General features: G+C 46.3%; 1 protein-coding gene across 7 annotated transcripts in view; it reads left to right on the top strand.

Annotated features, from left to right (window-relative positions):
* mecom (MDS1 and EVI1 complex locus) overlaps nt 1-22,485 on the top strand; it is a 182,073-nt gene that overhangs the window by 145,653 nt on the left and 13,935 nt on the right. Inside the window, exons 3-11 of one of the 7 annotated variants that reach the window (XM_034098106.2) lie at nt 1,887-2,021; nt 11,483-11,585; nt 11,698-11,811; nt 12,184-12,295; nt 12,760-12,907; nt 13,025-13,205; nt 17,231-18,593; nt 18,767-18,857; nt 20,168-20,194. In XM_034098106.2, the coding sequence (XP_033953997.1) occupies nt 1,887-2,021; nt 11,483-11,585; nt 11,698-11,811; nt 12,184-12,295; nt 12,760-12,907; nt 13,025-13,205; nt 17,231-18,593; nt 18,767-18,857; nt 20,168-20,194 (2,274 nt within the window). The remainder of the gene's footprint in view (nt 1-1,886; nt 2,022-11,482; nt 11,586-11,697; nt 11,812-12,183; nt 12,296-12,759; nt 12,908-13,024; nt 13,206-17,230; nt 18,594-18,766; nt 18,858-20,167; nt 20,195-22,485) is intronic. The other 6 variants (XM_034098109.2, XM_034098110.2, XM_034098111.2 and 3 more) reach the window with 6 other exon arrangements.

Here is a 22,485-nt window from a genome sequence, read left to right on the forward strand (position 1 = left end):
GAGAGAAGCGCACACTCAGAATACACTTTGGAGCAAGTTGATGTTCCGGAGGTGATCTAGCCGCTTCGATCCGTGTTGTCTGCGGGACAGTGAGAGGAGCTCCACCGGAGACAATATAGAGAGAGAGCGGATTTACTCCACCGTGTCTGAGGGACAGTCGCACCCGGAGATCAGTGCTCGTCCTGCGGCTTGGAGACCAGAGAATCACCGCTACCGGGAAGCAAACAAAATAACTATTTTTTTCTTTTTTTACAATACAAAACATCTGGAGATCGCACCCCAGCTAAGACAATTCGTAGTTATTTTAAATAATCGGTGGTTTTTTTCTTGAATCGGAGTTTTTTTTAATCGCTTTTCGCTCCGCAGTTATTTTCCCAAGAGGTTTAACTAAAGAGTTTCAACGGTAAGCAGACTTTATAAAAAACAAAACATTATTACTCGATTTGCATTGAAAGCTAAATATGAAATGAACTTTTCGTGGTTATTTCGTTGTAAGTTTGAGGGTTACATGAGTGAAATGCAGCAGCGTGTTTCTGCATGATGAATGGGCAGATCCAGAGCAGACAAAGGGCTTTATGCAGGCTAAATATTTATTCAGTGGCAGGTTAAATACAAAAGCAGAACGGAACATTTGGGACCCTGATATTCCGTTTTGCATCCCAACACTCGGCTTCGTAATTCTTATCTCTCGCGGCTTCCTGCGATTGATTTGATCTCTATAAAGTTTACAGCTGCTGTGTTATAAACATTAACACATTAAAACAATATCATATCGTTTGGAATTCGTTGAGAGAAATGCTGTAGAAATGTTTTGCACACGATAGAAGTGCAGCGAGCTGGTGATTTGCTAAATCATTCAGTTGTTTCTGTGTATTGTTGTGTTGCTCTTTAGATGCTTTTAGAGTGTTGTTGTTTTGTTGGAGAGAAATGCAATTGTTTTATTCGTTTTTATTAGCATTATTATATATTAGTATGTTAATTAAAACATCCTTTTTATAACATTAAACCTTTAAAAACAATACGGTTTTTTTCGTTTCAGCTACATTTTCAGAAACGAATTCTAACGTCAGCTGAAGTCAAGTTTAATCCAGAATAATACAGCAACATTTTTTAACAATCGTTTTTATTAACTAAACAATTCCAGACTGATCAGTTCAAATTCGTTAAATCACATATTTTGGTTTAGTTGTATTTTTTCATGTGTTCTTATTTTGATAGGTATTTGATTCACAGGCTATATTTTTTGTGATTTACAGTTTTTTTTAAATATGTTCTGATTTATCGTTGTTGGAAAACATTAATATAATTGACTCATTTTTATTGCTGCAATTTAAACGACATAAGTCATTTAAAGCATAAGAAAATATCCCATATATTTAATACATTTTACTAAGTTTTATTACATTTATTGTAGTTTTTTTGTGGACATTGAAAAAAAAAAATTCTCATAAATTGCTCTGAAATAAAAATGAGAATTGTACAAATGTTTGATGACATACTTTGCCTTTGCTTGTACTGTACTCAAAGTGTGTGTGTGTGTGTGTGTGTGTGTGTGTGTGTGTGTGTGTGTGTGTGTGTGTGTGTGTGTGTGTGTGTGTGTGTGTGTGTGTGTGTGTGTGTGTGTGTGTGTGTGTGTGTGTGTGTGTGTGTGTGTGTGTGTGTGTGTGTGTGTGTGTGTGTGTGTGTGTGTGTGTGTGTGTGTCTATGTGTGTGTCTATGTGTGTGTCTATGTGTGTGTCTATGTGTGTTGCACCACAGACCAGCTCCTAACATTTAACAAGTCTTATTTCTCTATGGGAGGTATGTGGTTAGTCAGTGTTTGGACACAGTAACCTGGACTGATCCCCCCCCGCCCCCCCATCTCCCCTCTCTCTCTCTTTCTGCAGATCTTGGATGGGTCAGGCCATGTAAAATTCTGCGTGGATGCCAGCAAGGCAGATATCGGGAGCTGGCTGAAGCTCGTCCAGTTTGCCCCTGCGGCCAAACAGCACAACCTGACAGCGTGCCAGATAGATGATCAGGTACGTGGAGACACAACCTCGCCCAAAAACAAGATGAACATGATCTAAGGAAGGGGGAAAGAAAGAGAAACATGTGGATGACTTGATGTCAAACTCCCACATGGTGTCTGAACCATGAGTCATTCAGATTTCTCTTTTAAAGCGCTATATTTTCCATTTGTTGTCTTGTCTGGGTGTGTTTAAAGGTGTTATGGAGATCTAAGTGAGATAGACCCACGAGCGGCTGGCCCACCCTGCCTTCTGTTCACACACACACACACACACACACACACACACACACATACACACACACACACACAGCTCTCCCCCACGCCGCACCGTAGAGACTCCTCGCTATCTGCGTGTGTTTTCTTTCTGTAATTGTGCTCTGGCTTCTGCCGTGCGAGGACCACAGGGCAGGATCAGAGGCTGCCCGCCGAGATGATAGTTCCACACACTTCCCGGTCACGCTTGCGATATAAACTCTTAGATATGCCAGGAATGTCGCAGTCCCTTTTAGTTGTGTGCTGCTCACCTGGCTGCAACAGAGAGGTGTACACATGGGGGCCTGTTCACCTCAGTAATCCCACGGCCAGACGCCTCCGCTGCACAGGAACAAGGCAGCGAGACAAGAGGCTAAACTTTATTTGACATGTGTATGGAGCATACCATAGCATGACCCCGAATGAAAAACATAATCTCGGCAGCGTGCTTGTCATCGCTTCTCACTGGTGGTCCGCGTAGATTACTTGTTGAGGGCACAGGCACATGACTGTCGTAAATACAAAAAAGTAGCAGCCACGTAATCAAGGAACAACATACTCGTAAATAAAAGCTGGATCTTGGCCCTGAAATCATTTGGAAGTGCTCAAAGGGAAAGCGTCTTCCTTCACACCTCGATGTCATCCTGCGTATAAATAGAAGAGTGGATAGCCCACGCTCTGTTCATGACCCGAAGTGGAAACGTGGAGAGACGGAGGGAAGCTTTCCAGCAGCACTTCCCCACTCTCTTTTAGAAGAGACTCTCCTGGAGGTGTGACTCGCTGTCAACACGGCGGTTCTGCTCGGGTGGCGCTGTAAGGCCCCGACGGGTCGTGGTCGACATGGCCGTGATGAGGGGATTGTTAAGTATTACACAGTGTCACAACACGGCACAATCGGCCGTCTTTAAGCCTTCCGGCCGACTGAGGTGTTTTTGAAAACACACCGTGGCCCTCCACAATGCCTGTCTGTACATTTGAAATGAAAAGGCTGAAGGGGGGGGGGGGGGGGGGGTCCTGTAGAGCCGCTGTAATTTTTTGATTGTGTGTGAGTGTGTGTGTGTGCTGTTGTGTGTGAGGGTGCTTACGGGGCCTTTTATATGCACTGACTTGAAACTGTGCACACACCTGTAACTGTATGTGTCCCCTGAAGTGATGTATACATGGTTTGTGTGTGTGTGTGGTGTGTGTTGTGTGGTGTGTGTGTGGGTGGTGTGTTGTGTGTGTGTGTGTGTGTGGGTGGTGTGTGTGTGTGTGTGTTGTGTGTGTGTGTGTGTGTGTGTGTGTGTGTGTGTGGTGTGGCGTGCGTGCGTGCGTGCGTGCCGTGTCGTGCGTGCGGGCGTGCGTGTGTGTGTTGGTGTGTGTGTGTCTGTGTAGTGTCTGTGTGGTCTGCGTGTCTGTTGTAGTGTGTGTGTTGGTGTGTGTGTTGTGTGTGTTGTGTGTGTGTGTGCGTGCGGTGCCGTGCGTGCGTGCGTGCGGTGTGTGTGTGTGTGTGTGTGTGGTGTGTGTGTGTGTGTCTGTGTGTGTCTGCGTGTCTGTGTGTCTGTCTGTCTGTGTGTCTGTGTGTGTCCTGTGTGTCTGTAGTGTGTCTGTGTGTCTGCGTGTCTGCGTTTCTGCGTGTCTGCGTGTCTGTGTGTGTGTGTGTGTGTGTGTGTGTCTGTGTGTCTGTGTGTGTCTGTGTGTCTGCGTGTCTGTGTGTCTGTCTGTGTGTGTGTGTGTGTGTGTGTGTGTGTGTGTGTGTGTGTGTGTGTGTGTGTGTGTGTGTGTGTGTGTGTGTGTGTGTGTGTGTGTGTGTGTGTGTGTGTGTGTGTGTGTGTGTGTGTGTGTGTGTGTGTGTGTGTGTGTGTCTGCAGGACTGTGAGTGGTTCACTGGGTCCGATGACTCCCCCTGCTCCTCATTGGGAGCAGCGAATGGGAGAGCACGCAGTACCTGACTCCAACAGGTTTTTACTGCTCGAGAAGTGCTGAGTCTAAACCGGCCTGAAACCACACATGACGCAGCCGCACCTCAGCAGCTTTCCACCGGCACAGATACCCCGGGGCTACGACATGTGACTCTTCCCTCAGAACCAAATACAACCCGCTCTCCTCACCGCCCGCCATCCGCCCCGATGACTTGTTGCGTGATTTATTCGAAGACAGTGTCACACAACCAGAGCATTTTCCAGGTGTGCCGCTCGTTATTCGGTCCTGGTTCTTTTCAAGCACCAATTTAGCCCCTGCCAGCGTGAGGCTGGAACTGGCCTCTTATTTCTGACCCAGTCCTGGTTATCGTAAAACTTTATGACCAATCTCAAGAGGGTGAGGCAGTGAGGGAGGAATGAATAAGTGAGGAAAGAGAGAGGAGGATAAAGCCTGTGTTGTCTGGAGGAACTGTTTCTTTTCCTTTCTCCTGCAATTCATTTCTGTCCACTCAGCAAATCAATGTGGTGGAAGCAAGTCAATCAAATGGATTCTGTAAATGTTAACAGAGAGATTGATATGTGTTGTATTATCAGTAGAATACATTCTCTACTCAACTTATACTGATTTACAAGCTTGCAACCTTCTCTATTCGTAACTATTTAAACAACAACAAATATCTCGTTCCAAAGTTAAATGTCAACAGACATGGATTGGAGAGTGACTCGAATGGCTAATTGTGTCGCTGTAGATATCCAGCTGTGTTAATTTAACCGGACGGAAATTAGAGATTTTATTTGTTTTCTCTCGGAAGAGAATTAGCTTTACATTTAGTACGTGTACACACTTAACAAGGACAGGCTTCATTTGAATGACCTTTACGTTTTATTGCTTTTTTTTTTTTTTGACACTGCAGTGGAAAGAAATAGGAATAAATGGAGAGGAAGGAGATGGCAGGTGTCGCAGTGAGTCACGCTGACATCTATAATTAACTCGGGTTGCTGTAACTCCAAGACCCAGTCATGATAAAAACACCTCTTGCTAAAATGATGGTTGAACATGTTCTTCAATTTGGCTTCAATTAAGAACAATTATGTTGCATTCAATTTCTCTCCCAAACCCCCCGATTGGACTCCTTTTGTTTACTTCTGTAACATAATGAAACAACAATGTAACTCTCGCGCTTCCATTGGCTAGCGCTCCAACACATTGTACGTGATAAAAGGCTAAAGGTCGGGATTTTTTTTTTAGCTTTTGGCCAATCTTAACAGATCCGACCAGCTAACCAATCAGAGCAGACTGGGCTCTGGTTTCAGACAGAGGGTGAAAAGAGACACAGACAATATGAGACAAATAAAGAGCTTTTTGAACATTAAAGTAGAGACACTACATACAATTATGAAACCTGAAAATGAGCAGAGTCGGGCCCCTTTAAGTGTTTTAACTTCGGCCTGCTGTTTGTATCTTACTTTAATCTTTGATTGCCCCTACAATAGCCCCCCTTGATATCCTCATTTGTTTGCTGATGCACTGAACTGAAGCACTTCTCGCACAGATCCTGAGCGTGTTTTGTCGTTAGGATAATTAGGGCAATTAGTGCTGAGAAAGCCCCTCCCCCGCGCTCCTCACCCCACCGACTCAATTGAAAGGAAAATGGATTAAATGTGTAATTAACATCATCCAACGAGGCCCTGAAGAGCCTTTCATAAGACAGTGCAGAGCGATATGAGCGTTAATCTCTTTCTATTGATTCTCACTCACTTTATCGAGCGGGATGAAGTGGCTCGGGGCATTTTAGCAAAACACTGCCAGTCGCTCATTATGTAAATACACAGGAGGTGGAGAATCATGAAGTGATTATAACTCAGTGAGATAACAGCTCCAGGCTGGTATTACATATGCATAAGAATCTTTGTGAAAAGAGATACATTGGGAAAACCATGTACAGAGTTTATTTAAGTAAATGTTTTGATAGCTTTAGTTACTTGTTAGTTTTTAGATTTACATTATTAGCTAATATAAAAAAACTATTGTTAAATAATCTTTACTAACAGAGTGTTTTTACAGTTTAGTATTTTTGCTTATTTTACTTCCACCACTGCTTAAAGGTGGTGGAAGTAATACGTTTCAGAAACCGGCTCGAGATACACTTTTTGTTATATTCCATGGAATGCTCTTAACATCCCGATAGCAATGAATATATTAAATGCTTTGACAATAAATACATACAAAAATGAAGTAACTGGATGGCCTACCTGCCTGTCAGCCTTCCATCTGGGCACACACTTATCTCGTGCCCTCATTGGTCATGTGCGCGTGCGTGTGTGTTGGAGGAGGGGCTCTGTGAGGAAGTGGCAGATTTTTTCCGGCTGTGTATTTTCAAATTCTAGCGCACTCGAGCTGGTTTCTCCAAAATTACCTACCCCACCTTTAATAAGACATTAGAACAAAAATATAGAAAGTTTGGAAATGCAGAGTTTCAGACATGTCCTTTATGAGGTACAAGGTAAATGGTAAATGGACTGTACTTATATAGCGCTTTATCCAGTCTTTAAGACCCCTCAAAGCGCTTTACATACTACATGTCGTTCATCCATTCACACCCATTCATACAGAGCAGTGTACCTTACTCTAGGAACTAATATTCACACACCATTGGCCATCGGGAGCAACTCAGGGTTAAGTATCTTGCCCAAGGATACATCGACATGTATCTGGGATGGGATCGAACCCACAACCTTCTGGTTGAAAGACGACCGCACTCTCTCGCAGCCACAGTCGCCCAAGGAAGTGCTTGCTTCCTTTTAAGAAGGGGTGCTTAATTAATTGAAATTTGAGTGAAATTTCCGGCGCAAAGGCAATATATGTGAAACAATCTGAATAAGATACGGTTGTGCTGCAAGGAAGTCTTTCACCGGGGGTAAGAAGCTCAGGCAGGTATACAAGTTTAAAACAAAAAGACAGTTTTATTAAATGAAAGCTGGTACATAAAAAGGAAAGGAGGAAAATCCAGGATATCCAGAAAGATTGACAATTAACTGACTGACAGAGAACAATAGGTAAGACAGGCTGGGGACAAAATACATTTAAAAATAAAACTGGAAACCAACACTAGGATCTTGACAAAGTTCCTGCGTGCAGACAATATTCTACTTGTTTGAACTCTTAACATATTGGCTTTCTTACGTGTTCGTCCAATTTTCTGGATCAAGTTGGACATCTTAGCATGTTTTGCCATTACGGCCCGTCCACACTACAACTTAAAAAAAAGCTTGGAGCTGGGCGTGTCTGAAGCTCGACCAACAACCAATCACGTGAATCTCCCGCCCCTGACACACAAGCAGCGGTTTGATTGGCTAGAGCTTGTACTGGCATATGATTTGATTGGCTGACGCTTCCACCGAAAGCTTCAGAAGCTTCAAAAGTTGAACATTGCTCAACTTTTGCAGCCTGACACGCCAGGAAAGCTCCGCTCTGCTTCCCACAATGCAGTTCGGCGAAAAGTGACGTCACCCCATTCAAAGTGAATGGGCAGACGCGTTGGAAGCTTCTTGTGTGGACGGGCCGTTAGAGTCACAAAATCGTTTTGTTTACAGATCAAATGATGGTCACTTCCAAATGTATGGTACGTGTTGCGTGACCCTGACGGAAGACAGGTTGTAAAGATTGAAATGTCTATATTAAAACAAATAGTTTTCGATGATGCATCTTCCTTCTCCCGCAGATTTAGACGTTAATAGCTGGAGGTATTGAGAGCTGACTGAGAGCTGGTTGAGGCAGGACAGCAGTGAATGGCATACCTGTGGAGTGAGCTGTGGGTGAGCCAGGAGTCAGCCAACAGGGTGCGACCGGGGGGGGGAATGTGACCGTGTTTACTCTGCTAATGACTAATGGTGTCAAGGTAACGATGTGGTCCGGTTATAGCCTTTGATCCTCTCGTGTTCGTAACCTTTGACAAACAGAGATAGTGAGTTCATACAGACAGATAGAAATAATGGCTAATCAGTCAGTGAGGAGAGTAGTTTTCCATCATGATACATTTACAGATTAAAGGTGTATTATTGGATAGGGGAATGCTTTGGGAATGTTCTGAAATCATTTCCGTTTTTAATAAGAAATGTGCTTTGGGTGAGGTTTGTTTTGCTTTCTCAGAGTGAACTTAGACGCCATGGCTTTCTTATCTTCAGAACAACCTGTTGGTTTAAGCCCCTGCTTCACACCTGGCACTCATGTTCGGTGTGTGTGTTGGTGTGTCAGACATGTTTATCTGTGGCGAACCCTCTGGGAAGGGGTGGAGCTGTTGGGGAATCCCCCTCACAATCGCCCTCAAAACACATCATCTTGTCCAGCAAGTATATACTGGCACACAAGAGCTTTGTATTGATCCAAAAGATGGAAGCTACTTTATCTTATCTGTAAAACATACTCCAATGATAGAGTCCGCTCGCTGCTCTTCACCAGGAACTTGTACTCCTGCTTTTATGGACAAAGTGGTTTTGAGAGTGTCCATTAATGTGTATGTTTTCCGAGGCCTCGGTCCGCGCCCTGGTAGCTTTCCAAAGAGCCTCCCTCCTTCCCTCCTTCCCTCCTTCCCTCCCTCCTCGCTCTCGGTATCAGTCTCTCGCAGCGGATCCCCGCAGACTCGCCTGTCTGTTTTGAACTGCTGCTTGATTGTTTCTGAATCACAATATTTAGCGTGGCCCTGCAGAGGTGACGGGCGCAGGAAGGAGTGTGTGTGTGTGTGTGTGTGTGTGTGTGTGTGTGTGTGTGTGTGTGTGTGTGTGTGTGTGTGTGTGTGTGTGTGTGTGTGTGTGTGTGTGTGTGTGTGTGTGTGTGTGTGTGTGTGTGTGTGTGTGTGTGTGTGTGTGTGTGTGTGTGTGTGTGTGTGTGTGTGTGTGTGTGTGTGTGTGTGTGTGTGTGTTACATGTATGGGGTTCCATCCTCGTCAGAGCATGTGTGTGTTTATGGTGTGGATAGGGGTGAGAGGAGGGTAGGTCAGGGATTAAAGCTTTCTGCCGGGACCCTCGCAGTTCAGTTCCCACCAAACATTCAAACTGAAGACACCTTTTCTAAACGGAGCATGGGCTGCACAATGCAATGTAATGTAATCACAATATGGACTAGTGCAATATTCACAGTACTTGTTCTTGTTTTGAGTTTATTTAACAGGGACTGTGACATTTCCGTGTTTACCCACAAAACACATTTAGTGAAAAACAACAATACAATAAGAAAAAACATGCAACATAGATGCTTACGAAGGCTAAATATAGGTCTAAATATCATTTTAAATAAAGTATTTTAGAGCTGCAGAGAAATACCAGCCGATAACATATTGTCTACAGACTTAATAACATGTGTTTTGTACAGAAATGTTAAAACAAATTTGACTATAATCACCTTAATGTATATATAATCAATGATAATGAGAACATGATGACCAATCCGTCCAATATCCTTAAAGACATCCTCCTTTTAAATGTATTATTAGTTCCATTTGTATTAACCCTTTATTCTATTTCTATTTTGTATCTCCATAAAGTGTCTTTGGGCACATGTAAAGGCGCTTAATAAATAAAATGAATTATTATTAGTCATTGGCAGTGAACATATCGCAATGACTTCATGAAGCCCTTTAGGAACATGCCGTTCAAAACATTGAAAAATGCAAAATAGAAACAAGAATATTTGCTGCATTACAGTTGGTGGTTGATGTGTAATTACTCTGGGTTAGACCTGTAATTGGAGTCAGGCTTGTCGTGCCTCCCACTGCTTTTCATGGCTGCTAAGATTTTTTATTTAAATCATACTTTCATGCTTTACCACAAAGCTGAGTTGGTGAGCTCCTCAGTCGCTGACATGCCACAGCTCTGACCCTGCTGTCTGTATTAGCATTTCATCTCCCTTTCCCCGACTGACTGAGCATCCTGTGCTTCAGTACGCCACAGCGGAGCCACTGAGAATTATGCACCGTCCTCTGTACGAATATATCATGTGCCAGAAGTTAGAACAATGACACAAACATTTATAGCACACTCGACAGAACACATTACGATCTTTATTGTGACGGAGATATTTATCATAAGTCTCCGCGGAGCCGCCGTGGCTCTGTTCTCTTAGAAATGCTCGCCAGGACTCCAGTCGCTAAGCGGTGTACCTGTGACCCATGCCTTCCCAGAAGCCCCCCCCCCCCCTTCCTATGGCATTTTCTAATAAATTCCCCCATCATCATTGTCACGTTGACGCGGCGGAGGAAGGTGATACGTTAAACCTCCGACGCATGCCAAAAATAACGCCATGCCTGATTGTTTCACGGAGAAAGGCCATTGTGTGTCCATGGGAAGCGCCGCAGTCCCAGGGTCTCTCAGCTGATTCTTTAAAACCACTGACCCCCCCCCCCCCCCCCACCACCCAAACAAATAGCTGCCATGAATGCAATAATATCTGCACCCTGACCCTTTATATGGACTTTAAAAGAAGTGTATTTAGTTGGAATAAAGTAGAAGTAGTTCTTGATTAATGTCACTCTTATCTTATCTTCTTGGCTGTAGAAGCATTAGCAGAGAATCCATTGTTGTGGGAGTGTATACTGTATGAGACGTGTATTCACAATACCGTATTGTGTTTGCTATGATATAGATGAATGTCTGACATGATTAAGATTACACGCGTGACATGGACGGGTGGCGCAGTGGGCTGTGCGTTTGCACATCAGATCAAGGGGGCGTTCGAGGCCCGCTCCCGCCCCACTGCGTCAGGCCGGTGTGTCCTTGGGCAAGACACTTCACCCGAATTTGCTTCTAAGGGTATTGTCTACAGTAGATGACCATTACATGTATGCTCTGTATGTGTAATGTGTATTTGTAAAGCGCTTTGAGAGTCTTTGATAAAACGCTATAATAAATATAAGGATTATTATTAAGTTGACTCTATATTAAAACCCAAAAGGAAATTCCACTCTGTTATTGTTTACACACACATTCCACATGCATTGGACCTAAAACCGGGATCCTTTTGCCAATTAGCCAAATGGTTAATTATGATGGTTAATGAAGTTAATGAAGATGTGTCTCCCCGCTGTGCGTGGTGGTGGTACACATATGACACGCATTGTGTGGCAGATTTGAGGTCAGTACTAAGAGTAACCTCTGCTGGTTTGAAAATTGGTAGCTTCAAATATGAAATGTTGGTCAACACGACAACAATCTAAAACAGCTGACCACCAAAAACGGCAAAGGACAGCAAAAAGTTCTGTTTTGTTTCATATGTTTTCATGAACGTGTGATATCAAAGTCTGATTGAAATCTCCCTGTGTTGCAGATCTTCTACAAAGCCACCCGTGAGATTTCCCCCGGCGAAGAGCTGCTCGTTTTCATGAAGGCTGAGGAGTTTTCATGTGACATCATGGCTCCTAATATTCACGGTCAGCATCAAAACACACACTTCTGTCCTTTGCTTAAACCCGAACAACACTTCGCCTTCACATAAACGCTCAATATACTAATGTCCCCCCCCCCTCCCCCTGGCTGCTGCAGAGGAGAGGCAGTACCGCTGTGAGGACTGTGAGCAGCTCTTTGAGTCCCGCAGCCAGCTGCTGGACCATCAGAAGCAGCCGTGTGGGACGCCCCCCTCCTCCTTCCTTAACCCAGGTTTGTCTTTTATTTAAAAATAGATCGTCCATTGTCATGTCAGTATAAGAAGAGTCACAATGGGATGTGTAGCAGAACTGGGTTAATATGACACCAATGATGTAAGAGCTCCGTCTCCTCCTGAAGAGACTGAACATGAGGTCATACGATAATGATAATGCAGCAGTGCAAATGAATATGTTTTCCCCATATGATCTAAGTAATTAATATGTGTCTCTTAAAGATAGCAAACTGTCTACATGTGTGTGTCTGAAGGGCCGACCAACACACTGTGGAATAAGACACACCATTCTATTTGTGTGGGCTGTTAGATTTGGCTTTTTCATTTGAACAGTCATCATGCTTTACCTTGTGTTCCCCTGGGGCTTCCAGAAGGGGACAGCGACCTGCAGGACCAAGAACCTGAAGACCTGCGATCCCTGCACATGTCCCACGGCCTACACGAGTGTAAGGAGTGTGACCAGGTGTTCCCCGATGTCCAGAGGTGAATGAACGGCTGACAAAAGCATCGTTTATTTTGTTATATATTCTTCGGATTTTCATTTTCGTCAATTCACATGTACCGTACTTTTCGGACTATAAAGCGCACCTGCATATAAGCCGCCGCAGCAGCTAAATTGTCCGTCTGTCTTGCTCTTGTTCTGTCTCTCGGTTCCACTTTTACTTTGGCGCGCTACCTGTCTCGCTCTTTTCCGGCCTCCAGCTTTTCCTGCTGGAGCCCGCCGCTTAAAGGTGGCGGGCGCGGACCGGTCATAGAGCCCGTAGTGTTAAAGGTGGTTAATTGTACCTGTAAAATCCATAGACTTAGGAGGTTCCCTAGTGGCCGTTAGCTGTACAAAAAAAACGGGGGGAAAAGTCGCGGCTTATAGTCCGAAAAGTACGGTAGTCAGAAAGCCGTACAACACAGAGCACATGTCTAAATCCTCGTGGTTGTTTGGTTTCCCGCAGCATGGAGGCCCACGCCATGTCCCACTCTGACGACAGGGAATATAAGTGTGACCAGTGTCCCAAGGCCTTTAACTGGAAGTCAAACCTGATCCGGCATCAGATGTCGCACGACAATGGCAAGCACTACGAATGTGAAAACTGCTCAAAGGTAGAGTGATGACTTTTGGAGGTGATATTGACTTTGTACGTGTGTCTGTTTCTTCTTGGAGGTGTTTGCTCCCCAGATAGTAAATCCCCCCCTGTGTGTGTGTGGTTCCTCCCCCAGCAGGTGTTCACAGACCCCAGTAACCTGCAGAGGCACATACGCTCTCAGCATGTGGGGGCGCGGGCCCACGCCTGCCCCGACTGCGGGAAGACGTTTGCCACATCTTCAGGCCTCAAGCAGCATAAGCACATCCACAGCAGTGTCAAGCCCTTCATGTGTAAGTCACTAAGACCCTACCTATGTAAGTCTCCTCAGTACGTTATAAACATAATATTATTGTGTTGTAGAAAAACTGTGATGTTGCTGCAAAAATACATTTGTATCCTTCCTCAGCTTCTTCTCAAGAGTCAATGAAGTGATGTCTTACAAGAAGTACACTTGGGATGATATAGCAGCAGTTAAATCAGCATTAAACTAGCATGTCATGTGACTCAATCCCATTGGTCTAACGGTTTCTCTCACAGTGACAACCTGCTAACCTTGCTTTCTCTTTCACACACACACTCACACTCACACACACACACACACGTTTTCCCAGCTCCTCGCTAAATGCTAATTCCTGCCAACACATTTTGACCTTTCACATTCTCACCACCTCACAGCTCGGATCTGATCTCCTTCCCCTAAAGCGTTATGACCTTCACCCTTCGCCCCGTCTCTCTTTCACTCACCTCTCACACCAGCTCGCAGAAACCCACACACACTCACATATTAACACACGTATTATAAACACACGGGCCGGAGAGACTGCATCTCCGCTGCAGACCTCTGACTCCTCTTTCCTCTCCTCTCTCCCTCCGCCACATGCACCATTCCTCACAAATAGCAACCACATGTACAGCCCTCTTCCCTCCGAATGGGAGTCCATTTGCTGTAATCAGCAGAAAATATGCAGGTTTAAAAACAACTAATGGCTGTGTAAAAGAAAAAAAGAAAAAGCGAGAGAGCCTCAAACATGACGTCTGCCGGGGAGAGACCATGTGTGTGTCCGGACTGTTTGTTTGTGCGAGTTCCCTTGAAGGACATGTTTTGCACAGTGTTGCACTGTCTGCATGCACGCGATGTGTCAAGGATGTGTGTGTGTGTGTGTGTGTGTGTGTGTGTGTGTGTGTGTGTGTGTGTGTGTGTGTGTGTGTGTGTGTGTGTGTGTGTGTGTGTGTGTGTGTGTGTGTGTGTGCGTGTGCGTGTGCGTGTGCGTGTGTGTGTGTGTGGGTGTGTGGGTGTGGGGGTGTGTGTGTGGTCTAGTATTACTATACTTGTGGGGACCTAAATCTGTTTACATAGTCACGTGTGGGGACTGACTTCCCTTATGGGGACAAATTGGAGGTCCCCATAAGGAGAATTATTAATTTTAGGGTGAAGACTTGGTTAGGTTTAGGATTAGGTTAAGGTTAAGGGTTAGGGTTAGGGTTAGGCATGTGTTGGTTATGGTTAAGGTTAGGATAAGTCTCCAGGAAATGCATGTAAGTCAATGTAATGTCCCCTGAAGTGATGTATACATGGTTGTGTGTGTGTGTGTGTGTGTGTGTGTGTGTGTGTGTGTGTGTGTGTGTGTGTGTGTGTGTGTGTGTGTGTGTGTGTGTGTGTGTGTGTGTGTGTGTGTGTGTGTGTGTGTGTGTGTGTGTGTGTGTGTGTGTGTGTGTGTGTCTCAGGGCTTCTCTAAGAAAGGGAAGCACTCAGGCCTGCGCGGTTATTTATTTCGACACTCCAGCCGTCACTTACCACCGCCCTCCTCGCAGGAATGTGTTTATAATATTTAGTTTTGGTTTAATAAAAGCTGACCAACACACACGCGTGGAGAAGCAGATCTAACACACAGTGTGTGTGTGTGTGTGTGTGTGTGTGTGTGTGTGTGTGTGTGTGTGTGTGTGTGTGTGTGTGTGTGTGTGTGTGTGTGTGTGTGTGTGTGTGTGTGTGTGTGTGTGTGTGTGTGTGTGTGTGTGTGTGTGTGTGTGTGTGTGTGTGTGTGTGTGTTTTTGGTCTGTAAATGTCACAGCTACATGATTTATGATGCATGGGTTTTTCTTGTCGTGTGTGTGGCTGTAGAAACACACACAATGAGAGGGACATAAGATACACACACCAAGTACACACGTTGCTTTTTTTACACAAAATGTGTTACTTACGTTTTTAATTAGACCTACGTTTTGGTAGGTTTTGGCCAAACAGATTTTTCAAATATGAATCAATTTGAAAAGTATTTACATTCATCTTAATGTCAAGCTTCCAAGAGCGGGAACAACATGTGCGGTATCAAAGGAATCGTTTTGTTTTCCCAGATGTTTCAAAAATGTTTTCAACTACCTTTCTACCCTGATTGTGTCCTCCGAAGCCAAGCCACAAATACAACTCCTTCAATTGAGTTTCTGGATCTATTCATTCAACACGCTTTTTTTCTACGAGATCACGTTCTCTCTCGGCCGAGCGGCAGTGCTTTCTGGCGTTCCTCTGGGGTGTTTATTTAAATCTGTTTCCACCATACTTTCTCCCCGGCTCTTCCTCCCCATCTACTCAAATGGTGCACCTTGTGGCTGGAAGGCATCCAAAGTACGCAGACGTGTAATCGCAGTGCGAGCCTAACCACTTCCTTCTCCTCGTGTTGAAGATCTCGTGATAACGTGAGCCGAATCAATCATCCAGAGCTGCTCCTAACGGCTCTCTGGTATTGGTGCCGGATCAAAGTCTTTTTAAACATTGGAGCTGATCTGCAACATATCCTAGAGTTTAAGCACGGGTCAAGAGAGAGGAACATATTCCCCAAACGGCATTCTTGACTTCTATGAGAACAGGAAGGGAAGACAAGTTTGTTAATTTAGCACATTTGGACAAAGTGCTTTACTTAAAACATTAAAAAGGCCTTATTATGCGTGTTGCCTTTCCTGTGGCGTGTTATAGGTTGCATGGACATGGGGTGCAAAGGCTTCTCTCCCACACACTCCCCCCCCCTGCCTGAAACGCCTCAGTTGGACTCCTTAGTTGACTTCAAGAACATAGTGACATCACTAAGCAATACTTACACTTCTATTGGCTAGCGCTCCAACACATTATAGGCTAAGGGGCGGGACATCTATAAGCAGTTGACCAATCACAACAGAGCCGGCCAGCTAACCAATCAGAGCAGACTGGGCTCTGGTTTCAGACAGAGGGTGAAAATAGATGCTGCAGCACAGGCAGTATGAGAAATATAAAGTGCTTTTTGAACATTAAAGCTTGGAGACATGTCCCAGTAGAGACACTTAAGACAAATATGAACCTGAAAGTGAGCACACGTTCTCTTTAAAGCAAGGCAGGAACAACAAGAACAATTGTCATGGGAAAAAATAAATAACCATCTTTGTTAATTCTTACAAATCATCCAATGTATTAGATACTGTTGACAGACTAATAATGGCGTAGATAATGACAGACGGGGACGATCTGTCGGGTGTAGCCACTGTATGTCATCCAGGGTCAGGCACACAGGCACGCGGGGTTAGACTGTGGGAATGGCACTCAGCGCAGGACGACAGGGACAGTGGGGACAAGGTGAGGGGGCTGAGGGGGTGACAGGGGCCCGGAGGGGGGAGAGGGAAGAGGGGCAGCAGAGGACGTGAGACCTGTCCCTGGGAACCGGACTCCAGGATAGGATTCATTCAACTCCGCTTCCTTCGCAAACTTAAAATAGAGCCATTGTATTGCGCGTGGCTGAGAATGCGTATCTGTATGTCTGTGAATATTTCTAGAATGTGCCTGCGTGTCCGTGTGTGTGTGTGTGTGTGTGTGTGTGTGTGTGTGTGTGTGTGTGTGTGTGTGTGTGTGTGTGTGTGTGTGTGTGTGTGTGTGTGTGTGTGTGTGTGTGTGTGTGTGTGTGTGTGTGTGTGTGTGTGTGTGTGTGTGTGTGTGTGTGTGTGTGTGTGTGTGTGTGTGTGTGTGTGTGTGATTGTTTATGGACTCCCTGGGAGCGTCCCTGGGAGGACAATGGGCCTAGAGATGCCTGGGAATTTGGTTTGATGTGCCGGTGATGAGTGGCAGCCACTGACTCACACCGTCGAGCAGAAAGATTCCCCTCACAATGCCAGGATCTGGACACGCCTCTCCTTCTTATTTGTGCTGGAAGACTGTCAGAGGGCTGATGGGAACAGGAGCAGATCCTTCATACTCCACTTCCTCTGCCTTAGCCTGCCTGAAGCGTGCTAACTAGAGATGTCATTATCTTGTGATGTAATGTAATGTGTGTGTAGGGGGGGTGTACTGATGCGCTGTGTTTCTGTCTCTGTGTCCCTGCAGGCGAGGTCTGCCACAAGTCCTACACCCAGTTCTCTAACCTGTGCCGCCACAAACGCATGCACGCTGACTGCCGCACACAGATCAAGTGTAAGGACTGTGGGCAGATGTTCAGCACCACGTCCTCCCTCAACAAGCACCGGCGCTTCTGTGAAGGGAAGAACCATTTCACAGCGGGGGGCTTGTTTGCCCAGGGTATGCCGCTCTCTGGCGCCCCAGGTCTGGACAAATCCGCTCTGGCGATGGGCCACGGCGTCGTGGGGCTGGCTGATTACTTTGGGGCGAGCCGCCACCACAGCGGGCTCACCTTCCCCGCCGCACCGGCGTTTCCCTTCAGCTTCCCCGGCCTCTTCCCGTCTGGACTCTACCACCGGCCGCAGCTCATTCCCGCCAGCTCTCCTCTCAGACATCCTCTCCACGCACCTCTCCCGGGGCCCGAGCTGAACAAGAGCCCTCTTCTGGCTCCGAGCCCTGGCTTTCAGGAGTCCCGAGAGCTCCTCAAGGCTCTGCGCAAAGATGGCGGCGGTCACATGGCAGGATCGGAGCGCCATGGCCAGAGCTCCTCGTCCTCCACGAAGCAGCGGAGCAAGCAGAGCGACCAGTCGGAGAGCAGCGACCTGGACGACGTCAGCACGCCCAGCGGGAGCGATCTGGAGAGCACGTCGGGCTCCGAGCTGGAGAGCGACATGGACAGTGAGAGGGAGAGGGGGGCTGCTCGAGAGAATGGCAAAGGCCCCAAGAGGAAGGCCAGTGAAGGAGGCCCTCGGAGCCCCAGCCTGACAGGCAGCAGTGCTGTCAAAGACTTACCGGGCCCCTCCCTCATCCCCCCCTCGCTGGACGAGCACACGGCTGTAACAGGCGCTGTGAATGACTCTATTAAGGCCATCGCTTCCATTGCCGAGAAGTACTTTGGCTCCGCGGGGCTGGCCGGCCTGCAGGAAAAGAAGGTGGGCGCTCTGCCCTACCCCTCCATGTTCCCGCTGCCCTTCTTCCCAGCTTTCTCTCCCCCAGTTTACCCTTTCCCAGACAGGGACCTCAGACCTGTGGGCCTGAAGGTCGAGCCTCAGTCTCCAGCAGAGGACCACAAGGCCCAGGGCAAGGCTGCCACAGCGTTTGACCTCACCACCAAGCGGAAGATGGAGAAATCTGCCACGTTTGCCCCCTCCAAACTCGGGGCCTCCCGCTCCAGTGGGCAGGACCAGCCTCTCGACCTGAGCCTGGGGGGCCGGGGTCGCGGAGGCAGAGAGGAGGAGACGAGGGGGAACATGCGGTGTGAGGAGGAGAAGGCCGTGGTGGAGATCCCGAAAGCTGACACGTCTTTGCAGCACGCCAGGCCCACCCCCTTCTTCATGGACCCCATCTACAGGTATTGTTATTCCCAGTAGCGTACCTGCCCATAATCACCACAGTTGCACTTTATGTGACGACGTTTTCACTGCGCTAAATGTCGTGTAATTGCTTACTGATCAAAAAGTATTGCTGAATACAAGTGTACTGGTGTTTGGTGTTGTACATGCATTAAGAGAATTCTATTATTAGCAGGGTTGAGAAGAGGAGGATGAGCGATCCGTTTGAGACTCTGAAAGACAAGTACATGCGCCCAGCACCCGGCTTCCTGTTCCATCCACAGGTATGTTTCTGACCTCAACGGGACCTTGAGAGCAAACATAACAAGATGGCACACGCCTTGTTTGGTGTACACATTCTTACCAATCTGGCGGTACGTTTCAACCTACGCTGCCATTCTGTTATTCTTCAATTGATGTTAAAGATATAAGAAGTCTTTAATGACCCTAGAAATGGACAAAAACGGCCCTAATTATTTTCCTGGGCAGTCATGCCTGTTTAAAAAGCTGAAATGTGATGACTCTGTCCACGTAACCACGGCTACATCACTGCTACAAGTTCAACGCCGGGTCCCCCTATCTAGCAGCATGGCGTTAAAACACTTAGGATAACATTACAACTCTGCCTATAATTCAGAATGATTGTCCAAGGCTGACCAAACTGGATTACGAAGGATTAGCATGCGGCTCCAGCCTTATCCACACCGCTGCCCGGTAGAGCCCGTTGTTGGCTATCTGAAACAGATGTGGCGGAGGGAAAGGGCACACTCCTGACACATCTTCCCATAACATGTCTCTAATTACAATATAAAAAATGATATACTCTTTAAAGCAGGGATTTCTGTGTGTGTGTGTGCGTTGTTTCTATGACGTGTTGGATTGACGTTCATTTGTTCAGTCTTCCCCCCGCGGGTGAGAACGGTCCGTCGGAAAGTGAAAACACCACTTTCTCAGGCGTACGACTTTTTTTTTTCTCTTGTCTGGCCGTTTCTGGTCTGGTTTTTACAGGCTGTTTCATTTGTCTGATTTATGTCCCCTGTCCAGACTGCTGCGAGGGCCCAGCCTGCAGCAGCCACATGGCCGTCCCGCACGCCTTAATGAGGTGTCCTATCAGTAGAAACACTAACAGAGTGCTTAGGCCATCTTTATGACTTTATGATGTCTGGACACACAAATCATTTCCAGAACCACCAGAGCAGGTCTAACCCAGACCAGGCAAGAAGGAGCCCTTCTGTATACTTTTCAGGGGGCTTGTTTTCAGTCACTCCTTAACCGTATATCAACAAAAAAATTTTTTCGTGATTCAGCCTTTTTATTTCCTGGCAGGATATTTTACTGCTAAGCTTAGATGACATACTGGCATCGCATTGGTAGCCTGCTATAATGAGCCTATTGAACACCAGGAAGTGTTGGGAACTATTAGAGCCTCCTCTGATTCCAGCGCCATAACTCTGCAGATAGACAGCTCCTTCAGAGTGAATCGGGACCCATCATTCCCTCTGTACCCATATGTGTCCAATCAAAAAGCTGTTGATTCATGCGCCACTTCCTGGTTCTGACTGCCTTCTCTTTCTCCTTCTGTTCCGCCCCTCAGTTTCGTTTGCCAGATCAGAGAACTTGGGTAAGTTCCTCTTTAACCTACAGTACTGCCGTGTGTCTGTGCTTTTATACCAAACACACCCCCTCCCCTTTAATTAACGCATGGGCTGCTTTACAACTTACAATCGACCGGCATTCGCATGGCTTCAGCCCATCACGCACTGACTGGACTTGTGTCTGGCCGTAAAACCAGAAATGTCATCTGAATGTTTATATTGTACATCGGAATATATTATTGTATTGCTCTGAGTATTTGATTTGCTTACATATGGAAATATCCCGCTCTCAGATTCACATGAAAGGCTTTAAAGTGGGGATTTCCAGACGAGCTACACCCAGCAGCTCTGAATATATGTTTGCTTATTTGGCGAATGAAGCAGTGCTCTTGCAAATGGGTATGGGGGGGGGGTCGGGGGTGGCTGCTCTACATCAGCGCGAGGGTAACAGTCTCTTTGGGACACTGACGGGGGGGACCGGGGGGTTAGTTCCTCCCTGCAAAACATCTGGTTCCCGATAAAGATCAACAATTGAGAATGCATCTCGCTAATTAAGGCCCTCACAGCATCACTGACATCTGAAGATAGCCAATCAACTGCTGGTCCCCCAGCGACGCTAGAGCAACAAGCAAGTTCACAGACACACACACACACACACACACACTGCCCAGGGGGGACAGACAAGGGGGTTTTGGGTGTTTGTGTATGTGTGTGTAGGTCTGTTATACGAAGAAGTAGGGGCGTTATAAAACCTTTGAGAAATTGCTTTCGAGAAAAATGTGGGGTCGTTTATGTCCTTTCAAACGAACATTTCACACACATATCGTCAAACAGTGGCCTAATGAAGCTGGCTCGCCATCCATAAAAACCGCTCAGTGGACGAGGGTTTATTGTGATTCTTTAATACATCTTAATCATTGACTTAAATGTGTAAATAATGTACTGCTTGTCTGCAAACAAACCATTTCAATCTGCTTAGCACTTAAACATTAGAAATATGATTTTGTTTGTCCCCCAGCGTAGGCCATCAGTTTAAGCTGGAAAATAACAATACTTTAATAATAATTCATTTGATATTAAGTACACAACTCAATCGTTTATTATTAATTTACTTAACTCATGCATTTACCATAACATTATTCCGATTCAAAGTGCCTATAGAAACCAATGGAAATGTTATTCTGCTACAATCAGCCAAACAAACAGCTTTTATTTTTTATATCAATGACTTTAATTCAAAGCACGCAGAGGCCGAGCTTGACCAAGGGTGTGAGATTAAACTCTTAATAGAGTGCAGCAGAGGCAGCAGTGGGTGGGTGGAGGCGGTGATCAGACTCCCCAGCACATGGAGTATTTGTTCTGCTTTAAAGAGTGTCTTATCGGACGGGTTTGATACTGCCGACAGCTTTAGGGGCTCCTAATGTTCCCGGGAGTTATGGGCTCTCGTTTAGCAAGACAGACAAACTGAAGAGAGCCCCATGAAATACACAGTGCGCGTTATTAAGAAATATGAAAGCATTTCACCTTCCTCTTCAATCCCTCAACGCCCTCCTTCTCTTCTCCCGCTCTTTGATTCATGGCATGCAGCATTGGCATATTCATAATCAAACGGACCTGACATTCCACATCCTCCCTCAGTGGGAACGTGGACGGCTGCGGCAGGAACTTTACACTCGGCCGTCACTCCTAATCAGCCGCTCCCGACACCGGGCTCCAGCGTCATCCATCAGCCCTTCCCTCTCCAGGGCTCCCTCTCTCCCCTTCCCCTCTCTCTTTCCTCTTCTCCCCTATCGTCTAGTCCTTCATCATGCTTCTTCTCCGATTCTCTTCCTCTGGTGCCCTCCCCACGGCCTGCTCCGTCTTGGCGTGAAGCCTGAGAGTGACAGGGGGTGAAAGCAGGAGATGAAATGTCAGAGTCGGAGCAGGGCTCTGGTGGAGGACCCGAATCACCATTGATTTGTTGCCTTATTGAAATAAGAATAAGAAACAGGCTGAAAATGCAATACACGCAAAATAATGCAAATTTGCGTGGCCCCTTTAAAGGAAAAGGAGAAAAAGCGCCTACTGTATGTGTGTGTGGGATGGGCTGACAGGCCCTGCGGCCTTCTGGGACCCCCTCTCCGCCCTCCGCCTCCCTCTCACTCCCCCGCTCCTCCCCCATCCCGCCCCTCTCAGCACAGCGATATCATTATTACCCGTGTCTGGCCCTTGATCAGTAATGTCAACATCTTTCATATTGACGAATGTGCTGTCTGCCCGCATTGTGCACAGAATGGTTTACAGCCCAGCAGTGGACATGAATCACTCCTCTGCCACA

Source organism: Pseudochaenichthys georgianus, chromosome 13 (genome assembly GCF_902827115.2).
Source record: "Pseudochaenichthys georgianus chromosome 13, fPseGeo1.2, whole genome shotgun sequence".
NCBI classification, from domain to species: Eukaryota; Metazoa; Chordata; class Actinopteri; order Perciformes; family Channichthyidae; genus Pseudochaenichthys; species Pseudochaenichthys georgianus.